The following is a 24,814-nucleotide window of genomic DNA, read 5'->3' as shown; positions in this document are numbered from 1 at the left end:
TCTAATTTCAGCACAGGCAGTGACGGGCAGTTTTAGTTTCCCTAGACGTTGAAGAAGCTTTTGACAGAATTTATTGGGGCTGTATGAGATAAGCATTGAAACACTATAACCTACCCAAGCAATTTTTAAAGGCAGTCAAGGAACCCCTTGTTCTATTTTTACTTCCTCTCTGTTTAAACTCACCAGTGGCGCAAGGCATGGCTGCCCCCTATCCCCATTAATTTTTGTGTTGGCTATAGAGCCTTTGGCCACTAGATCGATGGATTACTCAGAGATCCAAGGTGTCCAGGAGCAAAGTTGTTGATCAACAAAAACTGGAAAACCTACAAGATGCTTTCTATGGTGCATAAGTATTCTACCCATTTGGTTACCAGTTCCGTGGCCAAACGTTTACAGGTGTGGAACTTATGGCACCTTTATGACAATATGAGTGGAGGAGCAGCCAGGACAGTTCTTAGGGGCACTGTTAGGTTCTAATACAAGCATTTCAATTTTATTATACCAATACCTTGGAACCAGTGGCATTCCCTAGGCTAGGCTGACTAGTCCTAGAGTGGCAGTGGGGCTGCTGCCAAACGGGGGAGGGGCAAATCACCCACAATGTCCCACTGCTCAATGGGCTGTTTATAGGGGAGATCTCCTAAAGTGTCCCTTTTATACTATGTAGGGTGTGCCGACTCTATAGACTGTATTAGAAGGCGCTGCGCATCTTTAATGACATGGGGTGCCGGGATATAACTTCATATCCTGGTGCTCTATCTCTCTGCATCTTACCCTGAGTATCTGGGTAAACACCTGCTTCACGGGGTCCCGGAGGTCTCTGGGTAGCTACGCTAGAAGGTTCTCAGGTGTTATACTTTTTAGATATGTATAAGGATTACACATATTAAGTTCTAAAAAGCTCTGTAGGGTATTTCAGTTCTGTAATGAACCTTTAAAGAATGGAAAAAGAATACAATTGTTGACCAAATTCCCTCATTATTTATAAACGCTGTAAGGTTTAGTGTTCCTTTAAGGCAGTGTAAAATCACAAATATGTGAGTGTTCTCTAAGTTTAAAACTGTTTTACTGTTTTGTTACATTGTAGGCACCACCTGGTTTGAAGAAGAACCTGTTGAGGACATATGAATCCTGGACACCAGAACAGATAAACAAGCGGAACCTCCCATCCCGAGCACAGGCTTTGTTCAGCCTCGCCTGGTTCCATGCTGTGTGTCAGGAACGGAGGAATTACATTCCCCAGGTAAACAAATATGTCTATTTTTTACCTTAGATGCTGGATCTGTGTGATTTTATTTATTTTCTCACCTGTCAGTCGTGCTCGTGCGTTTTTGGTTTTCTCTTGGCCATTCTTTCCATCTCTTTATACTTCTTTCTTTTCCGTGTCATACAGTCTCCTGTTTTTTTTTTGTTTTGTTTTTTTTTGTAACTTTGTAACATAGTGTCTCACAACTCTCAAAAAGAGAGTTGTGAAAAGAAAAGTTAAAACATCATGAAAAGTTTTAGTGGCAAAATGCCACCTCTTCTGCAGGATCTCTAGAAATAACTTATAGTGAGACCGCTTAAAACCCCAAATTTAATCATCATGGCCGGTTTAATAAAACCTTATGTATAATAAAGTGGGCAGGTTGACAGGTTGGCCGCTATAGTCAGGGATAATTACAATAAACCTATTTTACAGGAGTGGGTTAAAATCGCTGCGTCCCATTTTGATTTTTATAAGTGGTCCTGTTAAAAGGACGTTCTAGTCACATTATTCTGAAGGGAACATGCGCGACCACGATGTCAAAGCTTTATGTATTGATCATTTTCCTGCAGTTGGTGTAACATTGTTTCATTTTATAATGTTATAGGGATGGACAAAGTTTTATGAATTTTCATTATCAGATCTGCGTGCAGCATATGACATTATTGATCGACTTTATGAAGGTTAGTAGATGTGATTTTGGGCGGCGATAAAGTGCTAACATTGGGAGGTTGTTGAGTAATACTCGTTAAAATTGTATTTGATTTTTTTTCCTTCTATTTCATTTGACAGTTGACACTCTTTTTCACCCCCCCTTTTTTAGCTTAACAACATTGTAATCAAACAAAAAAAACTGATATAGATATTACCGTTTTAAGGGGACCAGTCACCTGTTCAGTAGATAAACCTACCTAAATTTACAGGTTTAAAATAATCTATATCTATATGTAAAAAAACTCTTCTTTCTCCCATATTGTTACCCCGCTGACTATTAATAATTAGTTTAGGCAGCCTTTGCAGAGGTCCAATCCCGGCTCTGCAACCCTGACACAGATCGCAGCTTCCATGAAGTTAACATTTAAACGAAATATCTCCAAAAACAATTACAACAAAAAGGTTCTTTTAATGAATGAGTTTATTTATGCTTAAACCCATAATTCTAAATATAAAATTCTAGGGTAATAGTAATGTATATGCAAAGCAACACCCCATCCTGACAAATATATGCTTAAAGTATGGGGGTTTATTCACTAACCTGTGAGTTGCTAGTTAGTAATGTCGTAAGGTTTTCTCACCTGCGTCATTACTATACAACGCTACTTGAGTCCCTCGTGCAGGATCAATGCAGTGCTAATCTGATGAGATAATGTCTTCTCAACTACATGGTTTTGCGAATAAACTACTGAATGTCACGTCATGTTCCGAAGTTGATCGGCCCTAATTTATTGTATACGCTTTTTACTTGGAATTATAGATGGCCGATCAGATGGCCATTCAGCCCTTCTAGTCTGGCCATTTTCCCCTTGCTTTTAAGATGTGATTTATGGTTATTAGAGACTATAATTGTACGTTCGATTAGCCAGTCATGTTCCAATTGAAACACTGTCCTTGGGAAGCGAATACAGCCTAGTTCTTATGTCAGCCGCCGTCGAAGAGATGCAAGTGGTGATAAGTCATAAACCCCGATGACATTAATTTTATGGAGTCACACTTGGTAAATTTGGACGGAATTTTCTGTGTATCTGTAATCTTACATTTCTCCCCCAAACATATGCTCATCATCTTTTTTTCACATGCACCTCTCTATTTCTCCCACAAAAATAAATTGTATGTCGCAAGTCGAATATTGATAATCGCTAAATAAATCCCAGAGATTTCGTTCTAAATCGCGTTCGCTGTCACCTGCAGGTGGCAGAGACTTTCAGTGGGATTTCGTCCAAGGCCTTTTAGAAAATGCAATTTATGGAGGACGGGTAGACAACTACTTTGATTTGCGAGTGCTTCGATCCTATTTGGAACAGTTTTTCAATTCTCAAGCAATTGGAGGCTCTCAGATGAGGAGCAGCAAAATGACTCATTTCCCCGTACCCGTGACCTTGCCAAATTCCTGCAGCATTATGGTAAGAAGTGTGCAGTATTTGGACATATTATTCTGCGTGTAGATCAATGCATAAAAGTCCTGTGTGAACCATGTGTTAAATTGCTTCAATTGCTATTATAATTATTTTAGCACACTGTATTTACTGGCAACTGCACCTTTTTTCCTGATGCCTGTATAGGGTGCATGCCTTTGCATATGTACTTTAGTATGTAGTTGCTGGGTCATAATGTACGCTGAATGTACATTCTTCCCTAGAGTCACATGATTAAACCCAACCAGAAGCCACCCGTGCCAGTGGCACCATAACTTGCTAAACATGCTAATGTCTTATTAACCTGGGATGGGCTCAAGACCATCGAGACAGGCTTACCTTAGGGCCCCGCAGCAGCATTTCCTTTGGTCATAATAGAGATCTTTGCAACCTTTGGGACAGATGTCTCCATACACCCTTGTGATCTGTACATATCCTGGTACTCAGCATCGGGAAGCATAGGATCTCTGAAGGAAGAAGTGTTTGTAGAGAGAGAAATGTGCCAGTGGCACTTCCGGTACAATTTGGATGAGGCTAGCTTGTTGGTGGAGGATGACCCCATCTGCAAAGTATTTCACTTTGTTTTTACTTATTCTCATAGGAGTATCGTGGTGTTATAGAAAGCCTTCCGGAGGATGACAAACCAAGCTTTTTTGGTCTTCCTGCCAACATTGAGCGTTCATCCCAGCGCATGATCAGTACACAGGTATGGAGATGTGAATTCTGCCAAAAAAGGAATAAATACATGTTTTGCTTGATTGTTATTGTCTTGAAAGGTATTTTTCTGCTTTTCTAGTTTTTCCCTGAAGGTACTTGAAAATGTAGGTATTATGCCCCAGAACTACTCAAAAAGGGTCTTGCTCTGTACAATTCAATACATACATTCATACATGTATAGTGCTATCACTATTTGATGACTATTTGACGACAATTGATGTGCCTCGTACATCATGGGGTTAAAGGAGCGTAAAAAGCAATCCTTCGTGGCTTTCTTCACTCAGCTCACATCCAGCAACACCAAAAGAAAAAAATGTAGGTGCCCTGTATATTGCTCCTAGGAGCGGTAGTATTCACCATAATGAAAGGCTATATGCCTTTCAATTATGGAGGCGCCCAGAGGCTGAAAAAAGTGCTAAGGGGCGATCAATGATCGCCTTCTAAGCTTAGTCAGTGTTGCTAAAGTGACTGTATATAGAGGTATTCCGCAACACAAAGTCAGGAGCCCCTTCCTAAAATTAGCGCTGTATCTTCCCAAAAATCCTGCCATGAAAAGAGGTAAAATACCAGTATTTGTAATACCCTGGAGTGTCTAGTGGTTTGATGGGGTAAATTGAATTGGCTGGTTTCAAAGATGTCATAAATAAGACATAGGCGCAAACTAGCCAGATGTCACAAAACACAAAAAAATGTGCACCTCCTAAATCTCTTAGCCCCCAAACCAATGCATGGGTTGTATCACTGTACTCAGGGGGTGTTTCTGAACACATATTGGGTTGTTGTTTGGCAGTGACATATACCAGGAGCTGTAAATCCACATCTGAAGTACAATTTGTGTGAAAAAAATTACTACCAAAAACTTTGGCAAAGGCTGGTTAAAATTCCAGGATTTAAAAAGTACCCTGGTGTCTAGTTTTCAAAAATATATGGTTTGATAGGGTAAATAGAATTGCCAGGGCTCAAAGAGTGTCCCAAAGAGTGCATGGGGACAGGATAACCAGATGTCAAAGTTCAACATAAAAAAATCCACACCTCCTAAATATTTTCAAAAATATATGTTTTGATGGGTTAAGTTGAATAGGCCGGGTTCAACGTTCTCCCAAATAGGAAATGGGGTCAGAATTTTCAACATGTCAAAGTTCCAAGTTCAAAAACTGAATTGTGTGTGCCCCAAATGTGGCATTTTACCCTCCCAGACAACATGACCCACCCAGGTATGGGTCATATCGCTGTACTTAGGAGATGTTGTTGAACACATATTGGGGTGTTTGGAAGTGCCAAATACCAGGAGCTGTATACTCATACCTGAATTTAAATGTGTGTGGGGAAAAAAACGCAAAAAAATTACTACCACAAAGTTTGACAAAGGCTGGTGGTAGAATTAGTGCATGGAGAGAGTTAAAATAATAATTTGATGAGGGTAAATTGAATTGACCGGCCTCAATAATGGAAATTTGGTAACACCAATACTTTTGCCGATAGGTGTCCTGTTGGATTAAATCGTCTGGTAGCTTTACAGTTTTAAATGTCATTGGCTTTGTAACGTATGTACTAAAAATCCAAAAATTCTCAATATTATGTATGGGGGGGCCACATTTTGCATTAATGACTGATTTAACTCTGTCTGGCATTGATTCCACAACTCTGTGCAGCATTCTACAATCCACATTATTCTAACACTTCTTTGAAGCATCCCAGTAAGTGTTTCGCCTTTTCTATTTCCAAATTATTAATGGGGTTGAAGTCCGGTGATTGTGGTGGGAAAGCTGTGCAAAAGTCTTGTCATACCCCTTGAATATATGTATTGTATGAAGCGCTGTGTAAATTGTTGGTGCTATATAAATAAAAGATAATAATAATTAGCGTTCCTTGGTCTTCAGATATACCTGACTCAGCTTTGATGTATGTTCAGGATTGTTGTCCTGCTGGATCCTCATGACTTTAAGCCAGAAGCCAAGGCATGCCTCTGCAGAATAGAGTTTAGTCAAAGTGTAGTGGAGAAGTCACAGAATAGCCAAAGCATCTCCACGCCTGGCTATTTCCTCCACCAAAATGATTTGGCCGGGCTCAAAGATGTCCCAAATAGTGCATGGGCACAGGATAACCAAATGTCAAAGTTCATCATTGAAAACTCCACACCTCCTAAATAGTAAATCTATCCAATGTGTATTGTTTTCCCCCCTTAGAAATAGTTGATTTAGTTACAGTTTGGAACCAGGAACATTTGTCAGCACTCAGGGAATAATGTCCTTCAATTACTTCACTGATCTCCTTTGACGTGAGTACAAAAGGTATTTCAACGGATGTCCTTCTTCAAACTCCGCATCAGGCAGGAGCACTAGTAGAAGCACTAGTAGAAGCACTAGCAGGACCATACTAATACATACCGCTTCCATGGGTGCTAGGATGTTATCCTTTGAATGAGATATATTGTGTCAGAGGATTTTCACATAAAGATTTAACAAAGATTTGTCTCAGTGCTAAATATTGTATTCCTGAATAGTAAGTATCAGCTGATTTATAATATATTACTTCTTTCTATGAACAATCAGATAAAAACCAGTCTGTGTTGAAGAACCAAGACTCCTGAACCTTATTGTGTGTATATAATTTATAATATCACAAAGCCAACAGCAAGCATCGCTCTCTGTTTTAAAAACTCAGCAGGCCTTGGACGCGAGTCTTCTTCAAGGTCATTTGAAGCGTAGATTTCCCTTTTTTTACACACTGTTTGTTGACCGTCTTACTGAAGCCATTATCACTCTTTACTTATTATGGGATTTGCAGCATCAGGTCCTGAAACCTCTGGGAAGAGTAAACATTAGCAAGTTATTGACCGTTTGCTAGAACCTAAAACCAGAGCAGGACCCAGGAAGTCTCGAACGCTTTTATTTACTTATTTTTACCGCCGCGGACATTTATAGCTTTATCTAGTTGAATCCAGACCTTTGCATTTCACATTATCCCTCTTACGAGCCCGGGATGGGTTTAGAAGGGAGAAGGACATTTTAACCAAGAAGAAATCTGCATAGAAGCGATCGATACTAATCAAAGTTCTCCGAGTCTGACGTCCACCCCGCGTCTTTGTTAAAGTGATTAGATGATGGGTTTTCAATGCCATGGGCAGCAGAAATATTTCCCTTTGTTCAAGCTTAACCTTCAGCGAAATATTTTAGCGTAGCTTTGTGAAAATCACGTGTGTGATATTAAGATGTTGAGCTGTGACAGATAGCGTTAGTATATCCGGGGAAATGATGCAGTGCGCTTCTGAGAATAGCCTGCAACAAAGTGACTCATTCTCTTTCTTTTAGTAATCAGCGCATCCCTTTTGGCAAAACCAAGTCTAACAGACATTTAAATCTCACTGTATGTATGTAAACCGAGCCCCCCCCCCAAAAAAAATACTTGCAATATTAATGTTTTTCTTTTGTGAAAATACTGAATATTTTCTATTCTCTAAATTCTCCGCGCTCGTGATTACAATGTTAAACCCTTGCCGAGAGCAACTTATACCCTCCTGTTGTTGCACCAAAACGGATAAATGCAAAAAAGACACATTTTAGCAAATTTATAGAACCATCCAATTCGAGCGATGTAAGAAAGCACTGAATGTTTTTGTGGCATTTTATAATACATTTACAGTCAATAACAAATATGTGTGATGATACATGGGTTTTATTTTAACTTAAAACCTAGAATTTGAAGGGAAATAAGAACCTTTTCCAAATAAAACCAATGGGCAGATGAGGCTCTGACCTTTATCGGGGTCATAGATTAGTCTTAGATTCCACTTCTGCTGGGAGGCTGTTCCACGTAGTAATGTAAGCCTTCCTAACATTACATCTGACCCTCCTGCACTTTAATTCTCAGTGGATATTTCATTTTTATGATATTGTTTTCTCTTTTGCTCATACTTGTGTTGTTGCATTGAAGGAGCGTCAGCCACATGGGATTGGGTCAAGAAAATAGCCTAACTGTTTAAATCTTTTGGGCTTCGTTCGAGATCCTTGTACTAGATAGCGGATAAGCTTTATCCAGTGGACTACAAATAGGAAAGTATAACATAAAAACCCTACCTTGTACGGTTATCCTTCTAATGCACCCTAGTTTCTATGTACCGTTCTTGAAATCTGTTGCTCTCCATGGCAACTCACGTGTTTTGGAGAGAAAATAGGGCATTATGCTCTAAATATATTGCCGAGTAGTTCATTTGGGAGGAGCGACTGGCAGTTAAATGCCTTTTAAGTATAAAGATATCAGTGTTTATACTTTTGATCTTTGGAAGAATAAGGTTTTAGGGAAAAAAGGTCCAATTTCCCCTCTCCATAGGGACGTGTGCAGCAGACTGCTTGGAAAAACAAAGTACTGTTATAAATCCTAGAACGTATCAACGAGGTACAAATCGCAGCGGTTTCTTGATGTGAAGGGTTAAAGGATTGGTAAGAGCAGCACCAAAAATGTTTGGCCACCAACATCAATCTTTACTATCGTGGGAAAGCGTAACACGACCGTATTCCAACTGTGTATGTGTAATGCCAGGTTATTCTAATGATCGTTTGGGGAAAACTTTACAAAAAGGGGGGAAAAAACCCCACGTTTTTCACAGTATATATAAGTCGTAGGCAGCTAAAACCAACTAACACTACTTACTAAAAAACAAAAAAAAAATATATTAAACCATCCATTTAAAGCCTCAAAGGCCACAATCCCCTTTCTGTCACCGACTAGGTCGCCGACAGGCTCGTTTTTGGTGAGCTCACCTGTGATAAGACAAATGATGTGACAGAGCATGAACGCTGCAAATGTATTTAATTGGAAGCTACTTTTTCCGTAATGCAGCATGTGCGTCACATCAATTTATACCTTGATTTGAAACATGTTTATCCTGTATTATTCGAAATGATTAAATTATAGGACACTTCCTAGAGCTGCCTTTGGGAGCTCCAATCACCCAACTAACCATATGGCGGGGAATGTCAAGTGTCGGTAAACGCGCGCCATAAACAGACGGGGGGGTAATAAGCAATGTGACTTTATAGCCATTAAGTCTGCATTGCAGTCAAATTGTACACGTTAATTAACATTTATCGCGGGATGGTTTAATCTAGAGTTTTTTTAGGGTCCGTATGACCTTGCCGTTTAAGCGATATACGGAAGAGAATATCCTGGACGAGATATGCTTTAATTCCCGAAGCTTTTTGAACTAAACCCGGGTCGATGCTGCGAGTTAATTTACTCCAATTTTTATCACCGGAAATTCTTCAAAAAGAATCTGGCAACAAATTGCAGGATTTTTTTTTTTTAATACAAGATACAAAAAGGATTGATTAGTTAACGTGAGAGTATTTCAGCGTTGATCGATATCGCCCGTTGCATGAATCATCTGCTAAGGCGTGAACGCTACCTGCTTGTATTATTCAAAATGTATTTCTCCCTGTTGTAAGAAACTGTACTTTTTAAATTATAGATGTACAAAATGCTATAATATTATAACCGTATCAAAAGAAAGCGAAAGTAACTGCAAAATGTAACTTTTATCAAATATTAAAATACAAAAGAGGAAAACTAAAAATAAATCCTACGGTATGGGGGGAGCCTGTAGTTCATACATGTAATGTAATGTTTATATATTTATATATAATATAATTATATATTTGATTTATTTATATATAACTAACACTGTAATAATGAACGTTTAGAAGATGAGCAGGTCATGTCAGTGCTAATTATTCCCTGTTCTAATTCTGACACGTGTGTGTGCGTGCGTGTATATGTACAATATATAGCAAATTTCTTGGGTTTTTTAGTAAAAATGTCCTCTGCCGCAGTGTATTATATTTTAAATTGTTGCTCTGCCCTGTTCTAGCTGTATTCGTACATCCCTGTGGTTTCCTTAGAAAGCTGATCTCCAGTGCTAGAGGCGCATGTGCAAACCTCGGAGCTTCCCAAGGGAGGCTACCCGGAGCTCTCCTTGACTTCACAAAGGAGCGGGGCTAGCCACACGTAGGGGACGGATAGTCCAAGATGGCCTTTAGAGGGTGTTGAGTAGGTGGGAAGTTTGTGTGCCGAATGCTGCTTCCTGGGCCTGGGCAAAAAAGCAGTCGGCCCCGCGAGTGCCCACATATGCGCATGTTTGGTCTGCTACTACTGTGCGTTGGAAGCATGTCACTAGTCCCTGCTCGGCCGATTCCACTGGGAGAAATGCCCAGTTCCAGTTGTCTATCGGTGGAGGGTGGTGGTTTTATTTTAGAGCTAGAAATATCAACTGGAATAACTTAGAAACAGAACATTATGTAAAAAACAGAAGTGATAGATGTGTTTTCGGGTTGTGCATGCGTACATTCACTCCTGCGTTATTAACTGTCAGACTGGCAATGGGAGTATAAATAATGAGTGATCACGATACCTATGCCTAACATTACATACTCAGATTTTAGTAAAGTACATCATAGTTTGGGAAATCCTTGCAGGTTAATGTTGATTTCAGGTGCAGCCCCATTTAGACAAAAAATTAATAGCTGTCTCTATAAACTTTAGCAGATCTGTCATTGTATTCTTTCTTCGGGAAGTTGAATCTCCTAAAATAAGAAACAGAAACATCTTTAAAAAAATACTTTTTTTTTTTAAAAGGCAACAACCTATCAATGACTGCTTTTTGTGTCACGTGACATATGTGTTCCCGACAAAAACTATGAAGGAGGCAAACTTTGATGTGACTATTATTTCTGGGATGGTTTTTGACATTTACTAAGCTTTAGTAATGGTGCCTTTTCCTGGGAAGGTTTTACATTCAGGAGGGTAGATGGAACAGCACCTTTAAGACACCATTATGGTTCCATTTATATTACACGCCCTATGTAGATAGTTTCGTAGATTTTATGGAGGACGTGGGTTTTTGGTTTTGTATTTATTGCAGACAGGGGGCTCCCATTTGCGAATTCCCATTTGTGATTATTAATTAACCCCTTAAGGACAATGCATTTTGAGCCCGTACATGTACGAGCTTTGTCATTAAGGGGTTCATCGGTCACGTTTATCTTAATTTTTTTTTAAAACCGCTTTCAGACAGGGGTACATTAAAGTGGGTACAGGTGGGGGTACAGGCTCCCGGGTAAGAGAAGTGCTCACTGAGAGAGATACAGAGTGTCTATGTATGTCAGTATGGAGTGTTAGAACACGTTTTTATGTTAGTATGGTTGGGTGTTATCTGGAGAAGGTGTATGTGCCGAAGAAATACTGCCCCCAGATGCCGCTCACCAGAGGCTGCCGCTTCAATCTGTTTTTCTGTTATTTTGTGACATATTTGTGTCTTTCTAGCTCTCATGAAGTGCTTTCAGCAGAATGCAGGGATTGTTCCAATAAAGGGCAGGACAGCAAACTCTGAATACGCTATAAAATTTATTTGCAAACTAAAACTTTATGAACCACGGACACCTGAATTTCTGGGATTTGTCCAGTCCTGCATATAAGTACTCAGCACAAAACAGAGTGGTCACTTGGCTCGTACATTTACAAATTAAGTTACAAATGCATAAGCCAAGAAAATAGCGTTTGAAGCCTTAAAGTGATATTATTTAAATGTTAAATCCTGTCATGGTTTTACATAGATCATGATTTTAATAACCTAAAGTAAAAATACCACCTAGCAATCTAGCATTAAAAAAAAAAATTATTAAAAATACTTGCTACGATATATTTTTATCTGATGGAAGAAACTATGATGTGTTATAGGAACGTTTATAGAACATAATTTATTTTATCCTCTATTGTCAAGGTAACTTATAAAATAAAAGATGTTCATGTTTTACATGTTCGCACGTATCTTAAGGCAGCAATATTGATTGGCTTAAGTAACAATTAAGTAGATTCATAGCGGCTTTTTCCTACACCTATAGGTTATAGGTAGAAATATTTAATTTGATAGGGTCTGTATATAAAGGAATGTTAGCAATTAACTGCAAATTTAACCTCTTGCATGGATTAACTTTGTTCATTTTGAATATATTATTAGTTGTCAAAATTCACTTTAAAATAAAAGGTTATCACCGTATGATGCATTTTAAGTTTCGTGTGTGTATATATATATATGTATATGTATATGTGTGTGTGTGTGTGTGTGTGTGTGTATATGTATGTTTTTAATATATAACTAAGATGGCGTGTATTATCCAGCAATGATACCTTGGTTTAAACAAGTAGATGGCAGTAGCGTTCCTATAAAGACCTCACCAGTCAAGTATGTGCTTTGGCCATTGTTTTTTCATGAGTAAAAATGTATTTAGGTTTTTTCAAAGTCCTTAAAGTAAAATTACTGTTTTATTTAGATAACAGGACTGACATATACCCAAAAGACCATATAATATTATATATATATATATATATATCATATTGGCTCGATTATAAGACGACCCTGATTATAAGACAACCCCCAAAATCTGAATATTAATTTAGAAAAAAAAGAAAAAGCCTGAATATAAGACGACCCTATAGGGAAAAAAAGTTTTATTACTAAATATTAATTCATATGTAAACTATCATTATTGATAAAAACTATGATTGGGGAAAAATGCATTTATTGTTTTTATTATCTTTTATTTTCTAACCTGCCCTCCAGTTATGCACATCTGCCCCACTGCTTGCTACTCTGTATATGCCTTATACCCCCATATATGCCCCCCAATTACCGATGCATCCCTAGACTTGCCCCCCCGTGTTCCAGGCCCCCTGGTTTGTTTATCTACATTTGGTCGATTAAGGAAATCCTGAAAACATGCACTTTTGTTGTTACTTCAGGACCAGTCTTTAGAAACTTGGGTTTAAATAAGCAGTATTTCAAGTTTAGTCGTAGATGATTGCTGCATGCTTAATATCGGCATAACCAGCACTGATTATTAATATTTTTAAAAGATTTGGGATCCTTTATACTTGATGAGTAACCAATAATGGTAACTTTTTGCATAGGCCTGTTGGGCTTTCAGCTCTGAAAGTGACGGGTCCAAGTAAGCACGATCGTCCAGATCTTTTGTCACAAATGCCAAGATCATTACGCTATATGTGAAGAATAAAGCATTAGGCTCCCAATAACTAGCAATTACATGACTTAATATTCATAGACAGCATGCTGGCAGATAGTTCTTCCTCATAAGATGTAATACATTGCCTTTTGAAATATTACACGAGCGTGCCCTACAACATAGGCAAAGCTGCCTCGGGTGTGAAATCCGCAGGCCAGCCTGATTTTCTTTCTATATACTTATACATTTATATTTAGGTATATAATGTATATATAAATGTATATATAAATATACATAGTTGAGTCTGTGCAGCCCTGCCTAACAATTTTGATAAATGGATGTACATATCTAGATTTTATTTTTAAGTAGCCATCTATTCTATATTTATTGAAGCCCACTGGCTGTGAGCTGGTTAACTATGACTTTAAAGTATGAAGATAATGGGCCTTCATAGATATAGTAAGGACTTTGCCTGCCATGCTGAATAAAAAGTAATTGGGCCATTGAGTGTCGGTATGTATGTATATTATATAGTGACCGGAAGTTCTGGTAGTGGGTATAGTAGTGGATAGCACTGCCTGATTTGGCCATTTCTATTTGCCCTTACAAACAAAGTTAAAGCCCCAGGAAAAGTTAGTCAAGCTGAATAAAATGTGAGGCTTGCAGATTGTGTTGTGGGTCCCTGGGTGGCGTATCCAGAGAACAGGCCGGGCTGGTGTTCCAACAGCCGGGAGAATCCAGGCCAGGATTTACAGGTGAAGCTCGTCTAGCCTAATTAGGGGAGTTAACCCCTTCAGTCCTGGGGGTTTTATAACCAAAGCACCAAGGTATTTTTTTTTTTTTTGTAATTTTTACCATATGTTTGTTAAAGCATGATTATCCTTCTCCATATTTGATAAACCCGCACAAATTATATATTGCTTTGCTTCAGAAGAAGGGCTTCTTTCAAAATAGTAAAAATACACAAATCATAATTAGTAATGAATCACATATTTACTTAGTGGAAGGGGCACTTAAAAAAAAATTGCTAAATAAAATTTAAACTTTTTTTATTTTTTTATTTTATTTTGATTTGTTTTGGCATTGTTCCCAGTACAGTAGGGCTTGGTGATCTCTCATACCTTTAATGTCATGGTGAAAGGGCTCCTAATCCTTTTTTTTTTTTTTTCTTATTTCATTTATATTTTAATATTTTGGAAGGGGGAGAAACTACTTTTCTTCCCATCTTCCTCCTGATCTGCTTGTGCTGATTACAATATGACCAGCAAGCAGGGCTCCGTAGCCCTGCATTGCAGATCGCAATACTTGCATTCAGCCACCAGGTGAAGCAGTGGGAGAGCCCAGTCAGGACGTACCGGTACATCCTAATTGGGTTAATGCCACAAGTTTTAGGACGTACAGGTGCATCCAAAGGGCACTCAACATGTTAAAAGGACCAGCCTGGTGTAATGCAGAAAACCTTCGTATCCCACCCAAAAAGCTGATGTTCAAGAACCTGCTGCATTGTTTTGTTTGGCTTACAGTGTTTATATTGGGAAGTACAGAAACCGCCTCAACCTACAGAGCAAAGTCCGTATTTATTTTGTGTATTTTGTATATTTCTGCTATTGCATTGAAGAAAAGAAATACATCCATTTGTGCCGGATCTGCTATGGGCTTTTGTTTCGCCCTTTAAGTGCTTCTTAAAGATCTCTGACAAACTCCTTGTGCTCTAAAGGACGTTTTGTCACAATATATATATATATATTTATAAAAATAAAAATGCTTTTTGTCCAGGATGTCACGCTGTTTTGATACGCGGACACCTGTCTGCTAGCACAGGCCTGTAATAACAGGATTTCTTTATACAAATGTATTTATAGCCTTTCCTTCCTTTACTTTGTTACTCTTTTTTATTTTAGACTTTTCCTGTTCCTATTGCTCGGGTGCACCCTTTATTCTTCAAGTACCATCTTCATTTTCTGACTTCAAATATATGTACTTTCAGGTGTTTCCTTCTCGCAGCAAAATATATGCTTTCTGAACACACTTTATTGAAGCCGTGTGCCAGTGCCTTTAATTTTTTTTTTATTATTATTTGAAATATATTAATGTATATTTATTGCGATTCCTTTTGTCTAAAGTCCTAGACCAGGACTAAAGCTTTAACTTTGTTTAAAAATGATGGCTTTTTTTCTTTGCAGATGTTTACTCTTTCCAGCAGCATTAATTAGTTTCAGTCCAATAAGAATAATGTTCAAATCACTACCATTAAGTAGACTTGAAAATAATAGAGTAGCAAATTTAATTAATTTGCGAGAAAGAAGGGTGCGTTGATCAAGTACACAGATGAGTAGATGATGCTGCGTATGATATTATCTATAAAAGTATAATATATAAAATATAAAAGTATAATATATAAATTATATATATATATATATATATATATATATATATAATATATAGGACTGAAATAGTGATAATTGTAACTTGAATTCCTACTCTGGAGCTTCCTATGTTAAATCATTTGGCAATCCTCGCTCCAGGGACACTATAAGAGCACCCTCACGTTTAACGATTCATGACACTAATTACCTCTGTGGGAAATAAGTATCAAGGTTATCCGCAAGCAAAACTCATGAAGATAATTATCTTTCTGTAAGTGTATCAAGGTCTTTGCTTTCCGGGTTATGAGCGCAGGTATTTCATTCATGCTCCAGCAGTATCCATAACATTTCCACCTTGGCGTATTGAACAATCAAGAATTAAAACTGGTGAAATATTTACCGTTGCTTTGTTGTTAGAATTGCAAATACAAGTAATTCAACTATATTCTATAAAACATTTCAACCAAGTGGATGGCCTTTAATTGCCTACACCAGGGCATGAACCCAAACTACTAAGCTATACAAATTGATGTGAGTGTAGCCTATGCAAAAAATAATAATAAAACATATATTTTATTTCATTCTGTTGTAAGAAGTATATACTGAATAAAGAAGTAACATGTACTTTTAAAAGAAATGGTATTGACTGTGTTTGTATCTACACCATTATTTGTGAAGAGATGAGCCTCTAACTCCAATGCTATAGATACAAAATAGCCCTGAACGCTGCTAATGAGAAACAATGAAGCGGATTTCTAGAGCAATTCTCCAAGCCGTTCTCTGTTACCGACTGTTACAATCAATAGAAGCAGACGCCGGCTAGAAGCTGCTTTGCTGATCACGGAGGTCCCTACCCGACGTACGTTTCACCACTTACATGGCTTCATCAGGGGTAAATCACGCTATAAACCCCTCTTAACGCCTCCCGTGTGTTAATAGTGTAATGTGATAAATGTAAAGGGGAACTGATCTTCAATTGTAGAGAGTGGCTTAACACTAAAACTGTTAATAAATTTCAGTGGTGTATAATTACAGAATAATAATGAATAAATAATATAGTTAATCGCAATTAGGCTGATAATTGGATAATTTTTTATTTGTTAATTTATTATAATTTGATGACTTCTTAGGAAACGTATTATTTGGCAAGCTTAAATAAAATCACGATAAAGGTGTTATACTTAAGAGGAGATTATAAAGTTGAATCCTCTAAGCGCCCAGATAGGGTCATAGTTATATTCATGTCATTTAAGTGGTTAAATAAATGTAAATTGGTAACTTATTGATGAGAGTATTATACAATAAAATGAAATAGTGAGATCAAAGTTTAAACATTATTAGCGGAAGAAGACTATGGAACTGTATGTTTAAAGTGCCTAAAATGAGGGAAAATCAAAATCCTCATTCAGTCCATCAGGAGTTAATGTAATATATAAAATATTATATATCTATAATTATTCTCATTGTAAAAGTTTTTTCTTAAGGTCTTCGTTTTGCGGTTCAATGTGCAAACATTTGATTGCAGTAAATGTCACATTGGTAGTTTTGCCCATATGATATTTCTTTATATGCCTAGAGACCCGGGTCTCAATAAGACCATTAACCAAACCCATGTGTTCTCGAATCCTACATTTAAAAGGGCGGAAGCGTAGGATAAACAATTAAGGTGTTTTATTGTATGTATATTGACATATATAAAGACTTAGTAGACGTGATAAATTGGCACGCTTTACAGGGTCCGCATTGGCCAGACCCTGTTATAGGTTTCAGCCTTGTTGTAAGATAGATTTTTCTTCTCCTTTGTCATCAATGGCTATGAATCTTATTTGGTTGTCCTCATTTGAAGTTCTGGTGCTTGATAGAGTAATACCGTATTTGCTCGATTACAAGACGACCCTGATTATAAGACGACCCCCCAAAATCTGAATATTAACTTAGGAAAAAAAGAAAAAGCCTGAATATAAGACGACCCCAAAGGAAAAAAAGTTTTACCAGTAAATGTTAATTCATGTAAACTATTTTTTTTAATAAAAGCTATGATTGAGAAAAATATTTTTTTTGTTTTTATTTCTTGTATTTTCCAACCTGTCTCCCAGTTACGCACATCTGCCCCCAGGCTTGCCACTCCAATATGGCACTGTGGCCCATGATAAGCCTTTTAACCCTCTATATGCCACTGTGCCCCATGGAATGCCTTTTGACCCCCTATGTGTCACTCTGCCTCCAGAAATGCCTTATACCCCTATAACCCACTCTGGCATTTAGGGGGTTAAAATGCATATTATGGGGCAGAGTGGCATATAGGGTGGTATAAGGCATTTCAGGAGGCAGAGTGGCATTAAGAGAGTTAAAAGGCATTGTATAGAGCACTCTGCCTCCAGAAATGCCTTATACCCCTATATGCCACTCTGGCATTTAGGGGGTTAAAAGGCATATTATGGGGCAGAGTGCCATATAGGGAGGTATAAGGCATTTCAGGAGGCAGAGTGCTCTATTAAATCCCCCCTTAACGCCACTCCAGAAATGCCCTATGCCCCCATTTAACACACACACACACACACCCTATACCCCCCATTTAACTAACACACGCACACACCCACCCTATACCCCCATTACACACACACACACACTCTCTCACTCTCTCACCCCTCTCTCCCCCTTCCCCCTCTCTTACCGGTGCTTCCAGCCGGGGCAGCGGGTTGACGTCGCGTTCCGCTGCAGCCGGAAGGAGGTGGAGTTGGCAGCGGGGGTTTGTATGCGTCCGTCGCGTATACTTTCCCCGGCTGTCAGAGATCAGAGTTCCCCGCACCGGTGCTGCACCGGTGCGGGGAGCTCTGATCTCTGACGGTCGGGGAAGGTCTACGCGACGGACGCAGACAACCCCCGCTGCTAGCCACACCTCCTTCCAGGTGCAGCGGACGTTGGCTACGCGGATCGCGTAGACGTCAACCCGCTGCCCCGGCAACACACCAGGAAGCACCGGTAAGTGTGTGTATGTTGGGGGGGGGCGGAGGGTGAGACAGGAGGATCCAGGTCCCCTGCAGCGGTGCGGGGGATCTGGATCTTAGTCTCCTAATCAGACCTCTATTTGAGGTCTGATTAGAAGACGACCCCGATTAGAAGACGAGGGGTATTTTTCAGAGCATTTGCTCTGAAAAAAACCTCGTCTTATAATCGAGCAAATACGGTATATCTGATGCTATTTAGGACCCTATTATAGGCTAGCTTCAAATGTGGGTAACCTTAATGCCTAAACCGACAACATAATAAATCTGCCTTTCCTCTGTAGTCAGAGAAGTGTATGTATAGTTCCTCCTGATACGTAAATATTAGGCAGTAGGAGCTCATCTCTTCACGAAGACCTCACTTATTAACTGTTGGGTTGCACAGTAACCCTGCCATTAACTTTATCCACTGATCATGTTTTTGTCAGTGGGCAAATGTACAAAATCAGCAGGGGATCAAATAATGTTTTCCTTCGCTGTATATATATATATATATATATATATATATATATATATATATATATCTGTGATTTTGAAGAGAAGATGATTGTGGGGCAACGTTCTAAATGGCTAGTAGCCTCCATGGAAATGTTTAAGCTGATTGCTCCACATGTAGCACTGTCCATCAAAATAGTTCTTTACATATAACCTCAAGAAACTAAAAATAAAAACGAAAAGAAAGTGCAAGATGTGGAGATCCCAAACTAAACAAATCCGAACTCTAGGATACAGACAGCTAAGAGCACTGGCAACCGTAAGCTTGTGAGCTGTAGAAATATAATATATTAATATTACTGGTAAAATTGATCTCATTATGGTAAAGAAATGTACGGTGGAAAACAAAATTCCATTCTTGGATTTATTTTTTCTGTTATTAATATGGTTTTAAAGATTTACAGCATCTGCAACTAGCAGCCAATAGTTCAAGAGGCTTCTAAAGTAGTGATAGAAGAGACAACAGTCGGTGTACGATGTGAGTGGAGAGGTCTTCTTCAATGATCTCAACTATTTTACTCAATCTATATTTAAAAATAATACTTAATCGTTCCGCATGCCATGTGCTGTTTATTGCTTACGTTTTATTTGGTTTACGTTTTATTGTAAGAATTGTAAGTTGCTTAAATTGTCGGGGGATTGAATTGTTTTTCAGACCTAATGGAAATGGTGCAGCATGTTACATAATTGAAGACCCATGGGGGGGCCATAAGGGTCATCCGAGTAGCACGGGATGAAGTTCTCCCTGGGGAGCGCAGACACTGAGTGTGCTAGTTATGTGTCCGTTGAGACCAACTCAATCACCCAGCTTTGATCACATTCTAGCTTGGTTTATTTTAAAAGCCCAGAGTGACGATGATACGATAGGAATGGGTTCTGTAAAAGTGTCTAGTAAATTAACCTGGGAAGCGTTTAGGAAGGAAGAACGTGATGAAATGATTCAATATTAGCATGATGTTTATATTTACGGAACTTTTGTGTGGCATGCGCCTCTTTGGTAATTTGTATTTGGTAGTGGTGATTAAACGTGTTTCTGATGACATTATGAAACAGATAACATTATGTGACAGATGAATTTTGTAGTTAAAGGTTCCTGTCCCATAATAGCACATCATGGGATCAACTAAACGACAATGCAAATATCGACACACGCAAACCACCTATTTGTATTTACAACGTTTGATTAATTAAAATAATCCTAATACAGATGGTTTTATCGAGAGGGGTTGCCCTCTAGTTTAATAAATGCCGTTCTGTCAGCCACCAGAGAACTGACAGCTGTTGCCTTGGTGGGAAGTTAGTAAGAAAACACCTGTCACTGTGATGAATCGCAGGAAAAAAGGATGGATCAGGTAGCGAGATCTGGAAATCATAGTTGGATTCTACCATCTACATGTGGACACCATAACAATCTTTTCGAGCTGCAGGTTGAATGATGAACGTCTAGCGTAGAAACGCCTCATTGGGAATATTTTTGTACCCAAGTCAAATAGTCCTACCGAAGTTAAATAGCTAGTCCTAGAGGTTTTCATGCAAGCGTGAAGAATACTTTACACATTTTACAATGTGTAGAGGGTATAAGTGTTATAATCAGAAAGAAAGAAGTGTATGCAGAGAATCAACCCAGCTTCTGCACCCAACCTGTACCACACATTACAGCCACATCAAGTATATTCAACAGCAGATCTGATTTTGTTGCACAAATGGTCACGACACCACCTGTGTTCATGCAGAGATTTCTCTTAGCTATGACGTGGAAAATGTTCTCTTCTCCTGCGCTACTGAATAGCTAGAACTGACTATCTTCTCTATGTTCTGTCCAGAACCCTGTGTATAAAACAATGGGAAAATAGTTCAGCCATATGATCTATAGCCTCAGCCTATTCACTGCTATTTAGTTTAATAAACCAAAAAAAAACAAAACAAAATGATTTTGGAATTTCAATGCGTTTGATCTGTTCGGACTGCACAGCATTTCTGGTCGGGTTTTTCCTTTATGGGATACGGTGGCATGTGGATAACTGGCGACCCGGCATGGCTATGGCTGTGTGTACGATAAACCAGCGGCTCTATGTCTGGATTGCGTGTGCCTAGAAAGCTTGCCTTAGTGTGCGACCCTAAGCTGTCACCCCGGCTGGAATTAAACCATCAAACCGGGTGCCCAGCCATTTTTCCCTTGGGATTTAACTGTTCTCTGATGAATTGTGTAATGCAATGATCCATATTCTATTTTTGTTTAATTTTCTTAAGTTGTAAATGTTCTTCTCAAATTAAAAAAAAAAAAAAAAAGGATTTTTTGAAGTTGGTGTGAGAGACAAAGGTCAGCCAGCCGTTATGCCGTAATCATTTTTTAACCCGTTGCTAATTACGGCGTTGTTGTAAAATGAAAAATAGCTTGCATCATATTGTTATTAAAGCTGGGAAGTAATTTCACGCTTGGCTGAAAAAAGGCTCATGGATGCCGAGGAGCCCCTGTATCTTCACTTGGGCAGCCACTTAATTAGTGCCATCTGTCAAGTGACAAGTACGGATGTGATTCCTTCTAGAGTATGCGCTGTATGGATATTTACTTTCAAGAATTTTCTTTTCTTTCGTGTTTGAAGAATAGCCGCGTCAAATCGAATGTAACTTTAACTGGCTGTTCACATGAGGAATGTAAGAGCTCAAACACGTCGTGAATGATAAAAAAGTCATTGAAAGACAAATTCCAACGCACTATGTGTGATGTCATTTTTATATATAAAAAAAAATTATTATATAAAGTTGAAGATTTGATGTAGAAAACACCCTAGGGCAAGGAGAGGCTTATATAGTTATGTACCAAACGCCTTGACGAGAGGTCTTCAACCTTTTCATTAATAAGAACCGCTTGTGATTAATAGAGCATTTCAAGAGCTTCGAATAGGTATTAGAAATTAGGGCTATTTTTTAAGTATTTTATTCATTTATTATCATATGTTTTGAATTTATTATTCAGTCTTGCTTCTTGATGGTTGGTTCCATTAGAAAATCTGAACACAAATCACCTTCAGATACGGTGTATCAGTTACCAAAAGTGCAAAACCCCCCCCAAAAAATATGAAAAATAAATACTATATATAATAAAGTAATGTTGGGGAATTTAGTTTTATAAATTTAATATGTTGTACCTCCATAACATAAAGGAAAATATGTATAAAAGTCAATTTAAATTGTACTTGCTGTAAAATTACAAAAACAAAAGCATATTCAAAAATATTTTTACCGATTTTTTTTTTTTTTTTTTTTTTTTTTTTTTTTTATTTTTTTTTTTAATTTTTTTTTATTATTATTTTTATTTTTTATTATTATTATTTTTTTTTCTTTCTTTTCAGAAATTAGAAATATAGATATGTGCCTAGTGGTTGTATATGAATAGTTCTAGTAAAATGATTTTTGAGAATGAATAATTCTAGGAGATTATGTGTTTAATTACTTCACATGCATAAAACAACTAAGCATGTTAACTATGTCTTATAATGAAGTGAGTGCTATATATTTCTGTGGTTACTAGTTATCCATTGATGTTTTTGTTGTGATAACAGGCAGTTATTTTGGCAGCTCCATCTTTTTAAGCTTTTAATCCATATTTCTTTAAACCTTTGTTCTAGATTTAAATGTTAATATACAGATGATTAATTATAAAAGTGTTAATAGTTTTCTTGGCTCCCAAAATAATATAGAGAATAGAAAAATGTCGGTGCTCTAAACTTGTCCCGGGCTCAAATAATACCAATGTGTAAAATGAGGCCTACCAAAAATATATATATATACAGATAATTGATCTGTGATGGAAGTACAAATAAAAGGTGATTCTTCGAGAATATATCAGGATGAGGAAAGTAATTGCAAAACCCAACCTGTGAACAGCTGCATTATGTCCCTCGTCTCTCGTTTTTCCCGAGAGATAATTGTGTTACACGGCTATTTCCAAACTTCTCTCCAGCAATATCTCATGCTGTGAGCTCAGCTCAAAAGCCAACGTATTTGTTCTCTGCATAACATTGTGTGTTTGGGGAAAAACACGTCTTCCCACCAAATTCAAGGACAATAAACATAACTTATTTTTCATAACCAAAATCTCTTTTAACAAACCTCTTTTAACAAAAAAGTAGACAGACCTGGAGAATCTCTTAAAATATATATATTTTTTCCATTAATTAAATGCAGCTTTATTTTATTTTTGTTTAAAAATATGTATATCTGAAAACCTGTAAGTTCACATTGCAGGCAGTTATGTGATATTTTGGATGGGGTTCCCATCACCAAGCTGATTTTTTTACAGCAGTGCTAATGTAGTCCTTTGCTCCATAGACTTTCATATGTCAGATAGGTGAATGAGACTAAGGTATTCTATTTTATATATTTTACCAGAAGTCAGTGTGATAGAGTCCGTGTTTTTTATTTTATGTTTTTGTGTATGCTTTTTGTTTTATCTAATAGACTTGTCTATAATGACACAGCTGGAACGTATTCACTTGGCAAATATGCAACTGTCTGAAAAACTGAAACTGTTTTAAAACAAAAAAAAACGCAATATTTTATAAAAAATGGTGAGATTTGGACTTTCCATTTAAGTGGATATTTATATGAAATCCTTACCAATATAGACGGTTGGAGAACTAGGTGTGTCCCATTTGTTCTACTATGTTAATAATGAATAAATGAAGTTCTTCAATGTAAATTCATTAACTGCATGAATTTATGAGCTCGGTATCAATGAAATTGGACAGAAAAGTCCAAAACCCTATTAATTCCCCATGGTTTAATATCCAATACTGAACTGTTTCTTGAGGTTTGCGATCAAGCAAAACTACCTACAACTCTACTAGAAAAAAACCTCCAGCCTTAAACTGTGTAGAAATGTAATTTGTGATACTTTGATAGATTGTAGGCTGGCAGGACCCTATCCTCCTTCTGTACCAGGAGGTCTTAACATATATTAGCCTTAATGCATGTCATTGTTAAATGACCCATATGAGTCTGCTGTCCTGTTAAAATTAATGGGATATAATGGACTTGCTGAAGAATTTCAATGCCCGTTCCATGAAGCACCTCAAGGTGCATGTGACAAGGGACCTCGACGACCTTCCTTTCTCTTGACCATTTTGGAAACATTTCGGAGACCCCATCCCAATGCTGGAAATATTGGGGAAATTGCCACTAATCTCAGACATACCTGCCATCTCCTGGCGTTTGAAACACTCTTGCCGCTCCACTCCCCAAAAGTGTACCAGCTTGAGTGAATATTTCAAACCTCAGCAATTACTGTTTGTCGCCATATAAACATGCAGCGACTTGGAACCCTGCTTCCTCGCCATTCACACGTCTTGTGCTAGAACGACAATTCGGCTCAAATGTCCCTTTAATGAACTTATTACAAGCAGTGACCGCTGAGGATTAGATCAGAGCTAACCCCTCTTTTCAATGTATCGGTTTTGTTATTAGCCAATTCCTTTGTTGGGAATCCGGGGGTTTGGGGGGGCACGAACATCTTATTGAAGTAAAACCGTGGCTCCTATACAGTGTATCCCAATGCTGGCATTTTTTTATTTAAATCATAAAAAAAAATAGCAGAATGCCTGTAGAATTGAAATAGAATGTTTAAAATATTTCATTGTCTACGCTTTGGTAGAGTTCTACATTTCATGAAAGGGTAGAACTAAAATAGCTGACAATTCAATTATGCTCTTTGGATCATTACTTAATTTACCTCTCCTAACGGATGTAGAAGAAAGCCGTACTTAGAAGAAGTCATTTGTAATAATAGGTGAAATGCATCTTAGAAAATGAATGCTAGGGTTTTCGGATAAGTCTTGGT

The 24,814-nt window shown here is 37.9% G+C and overlaps 1 protein-coding gene across 2 annotated transcripts in view; it reads left to right on the top strand.

Annotated features, from left to right (window-relative positions):
• The window catches only part of DYNC2H1 (dynein cytoplasmic 2 heavy chain 1), a 146,519-nt gene that overhangs the window by 83,981 nt on the left and 37,724 nt on the right, over positions 1–24,814 (top strand). For both annotated transcript variants that reach the window (XM_053456486.1, XM_053456485.1), the window contains 4 exons: positions 1,088–1,243; positions 1,854–1,929; positions 3,155–3,366; positions 3,980–4,084. In XM_053456486.1, the coding sequence (XP_053312461.1) occupies positions 1,088–1,243; positions 1,854–1,929; positions 3,155–3,366; positions 3,980–4,084 (549 nt within the window). The remainder of the gene's footprint in view (positions 1–1,087; positions 1,244–1,853; positions 1,930–3,154; positions 3,367–3,979; positions 4,085–24,814) is intronic.

Source organism: Spea bombifrons, chromosome 2 (assembly GCF_027358695.1).
Source record: "Spea bombifrons isolate aSpeBom1 chromosome 2, aSpeBom1.2.pri, whole genome shotgun sequence".
Classification (NCBI taxonomy): Eukaryota; Metazoa; Chordata; class Amphibia; order Anura; family Pelobatidae; genus Spea; species Spea bombifrons.
This window is presented reverse-complemented; position numbering and strand designations above follow the sequence as displayed.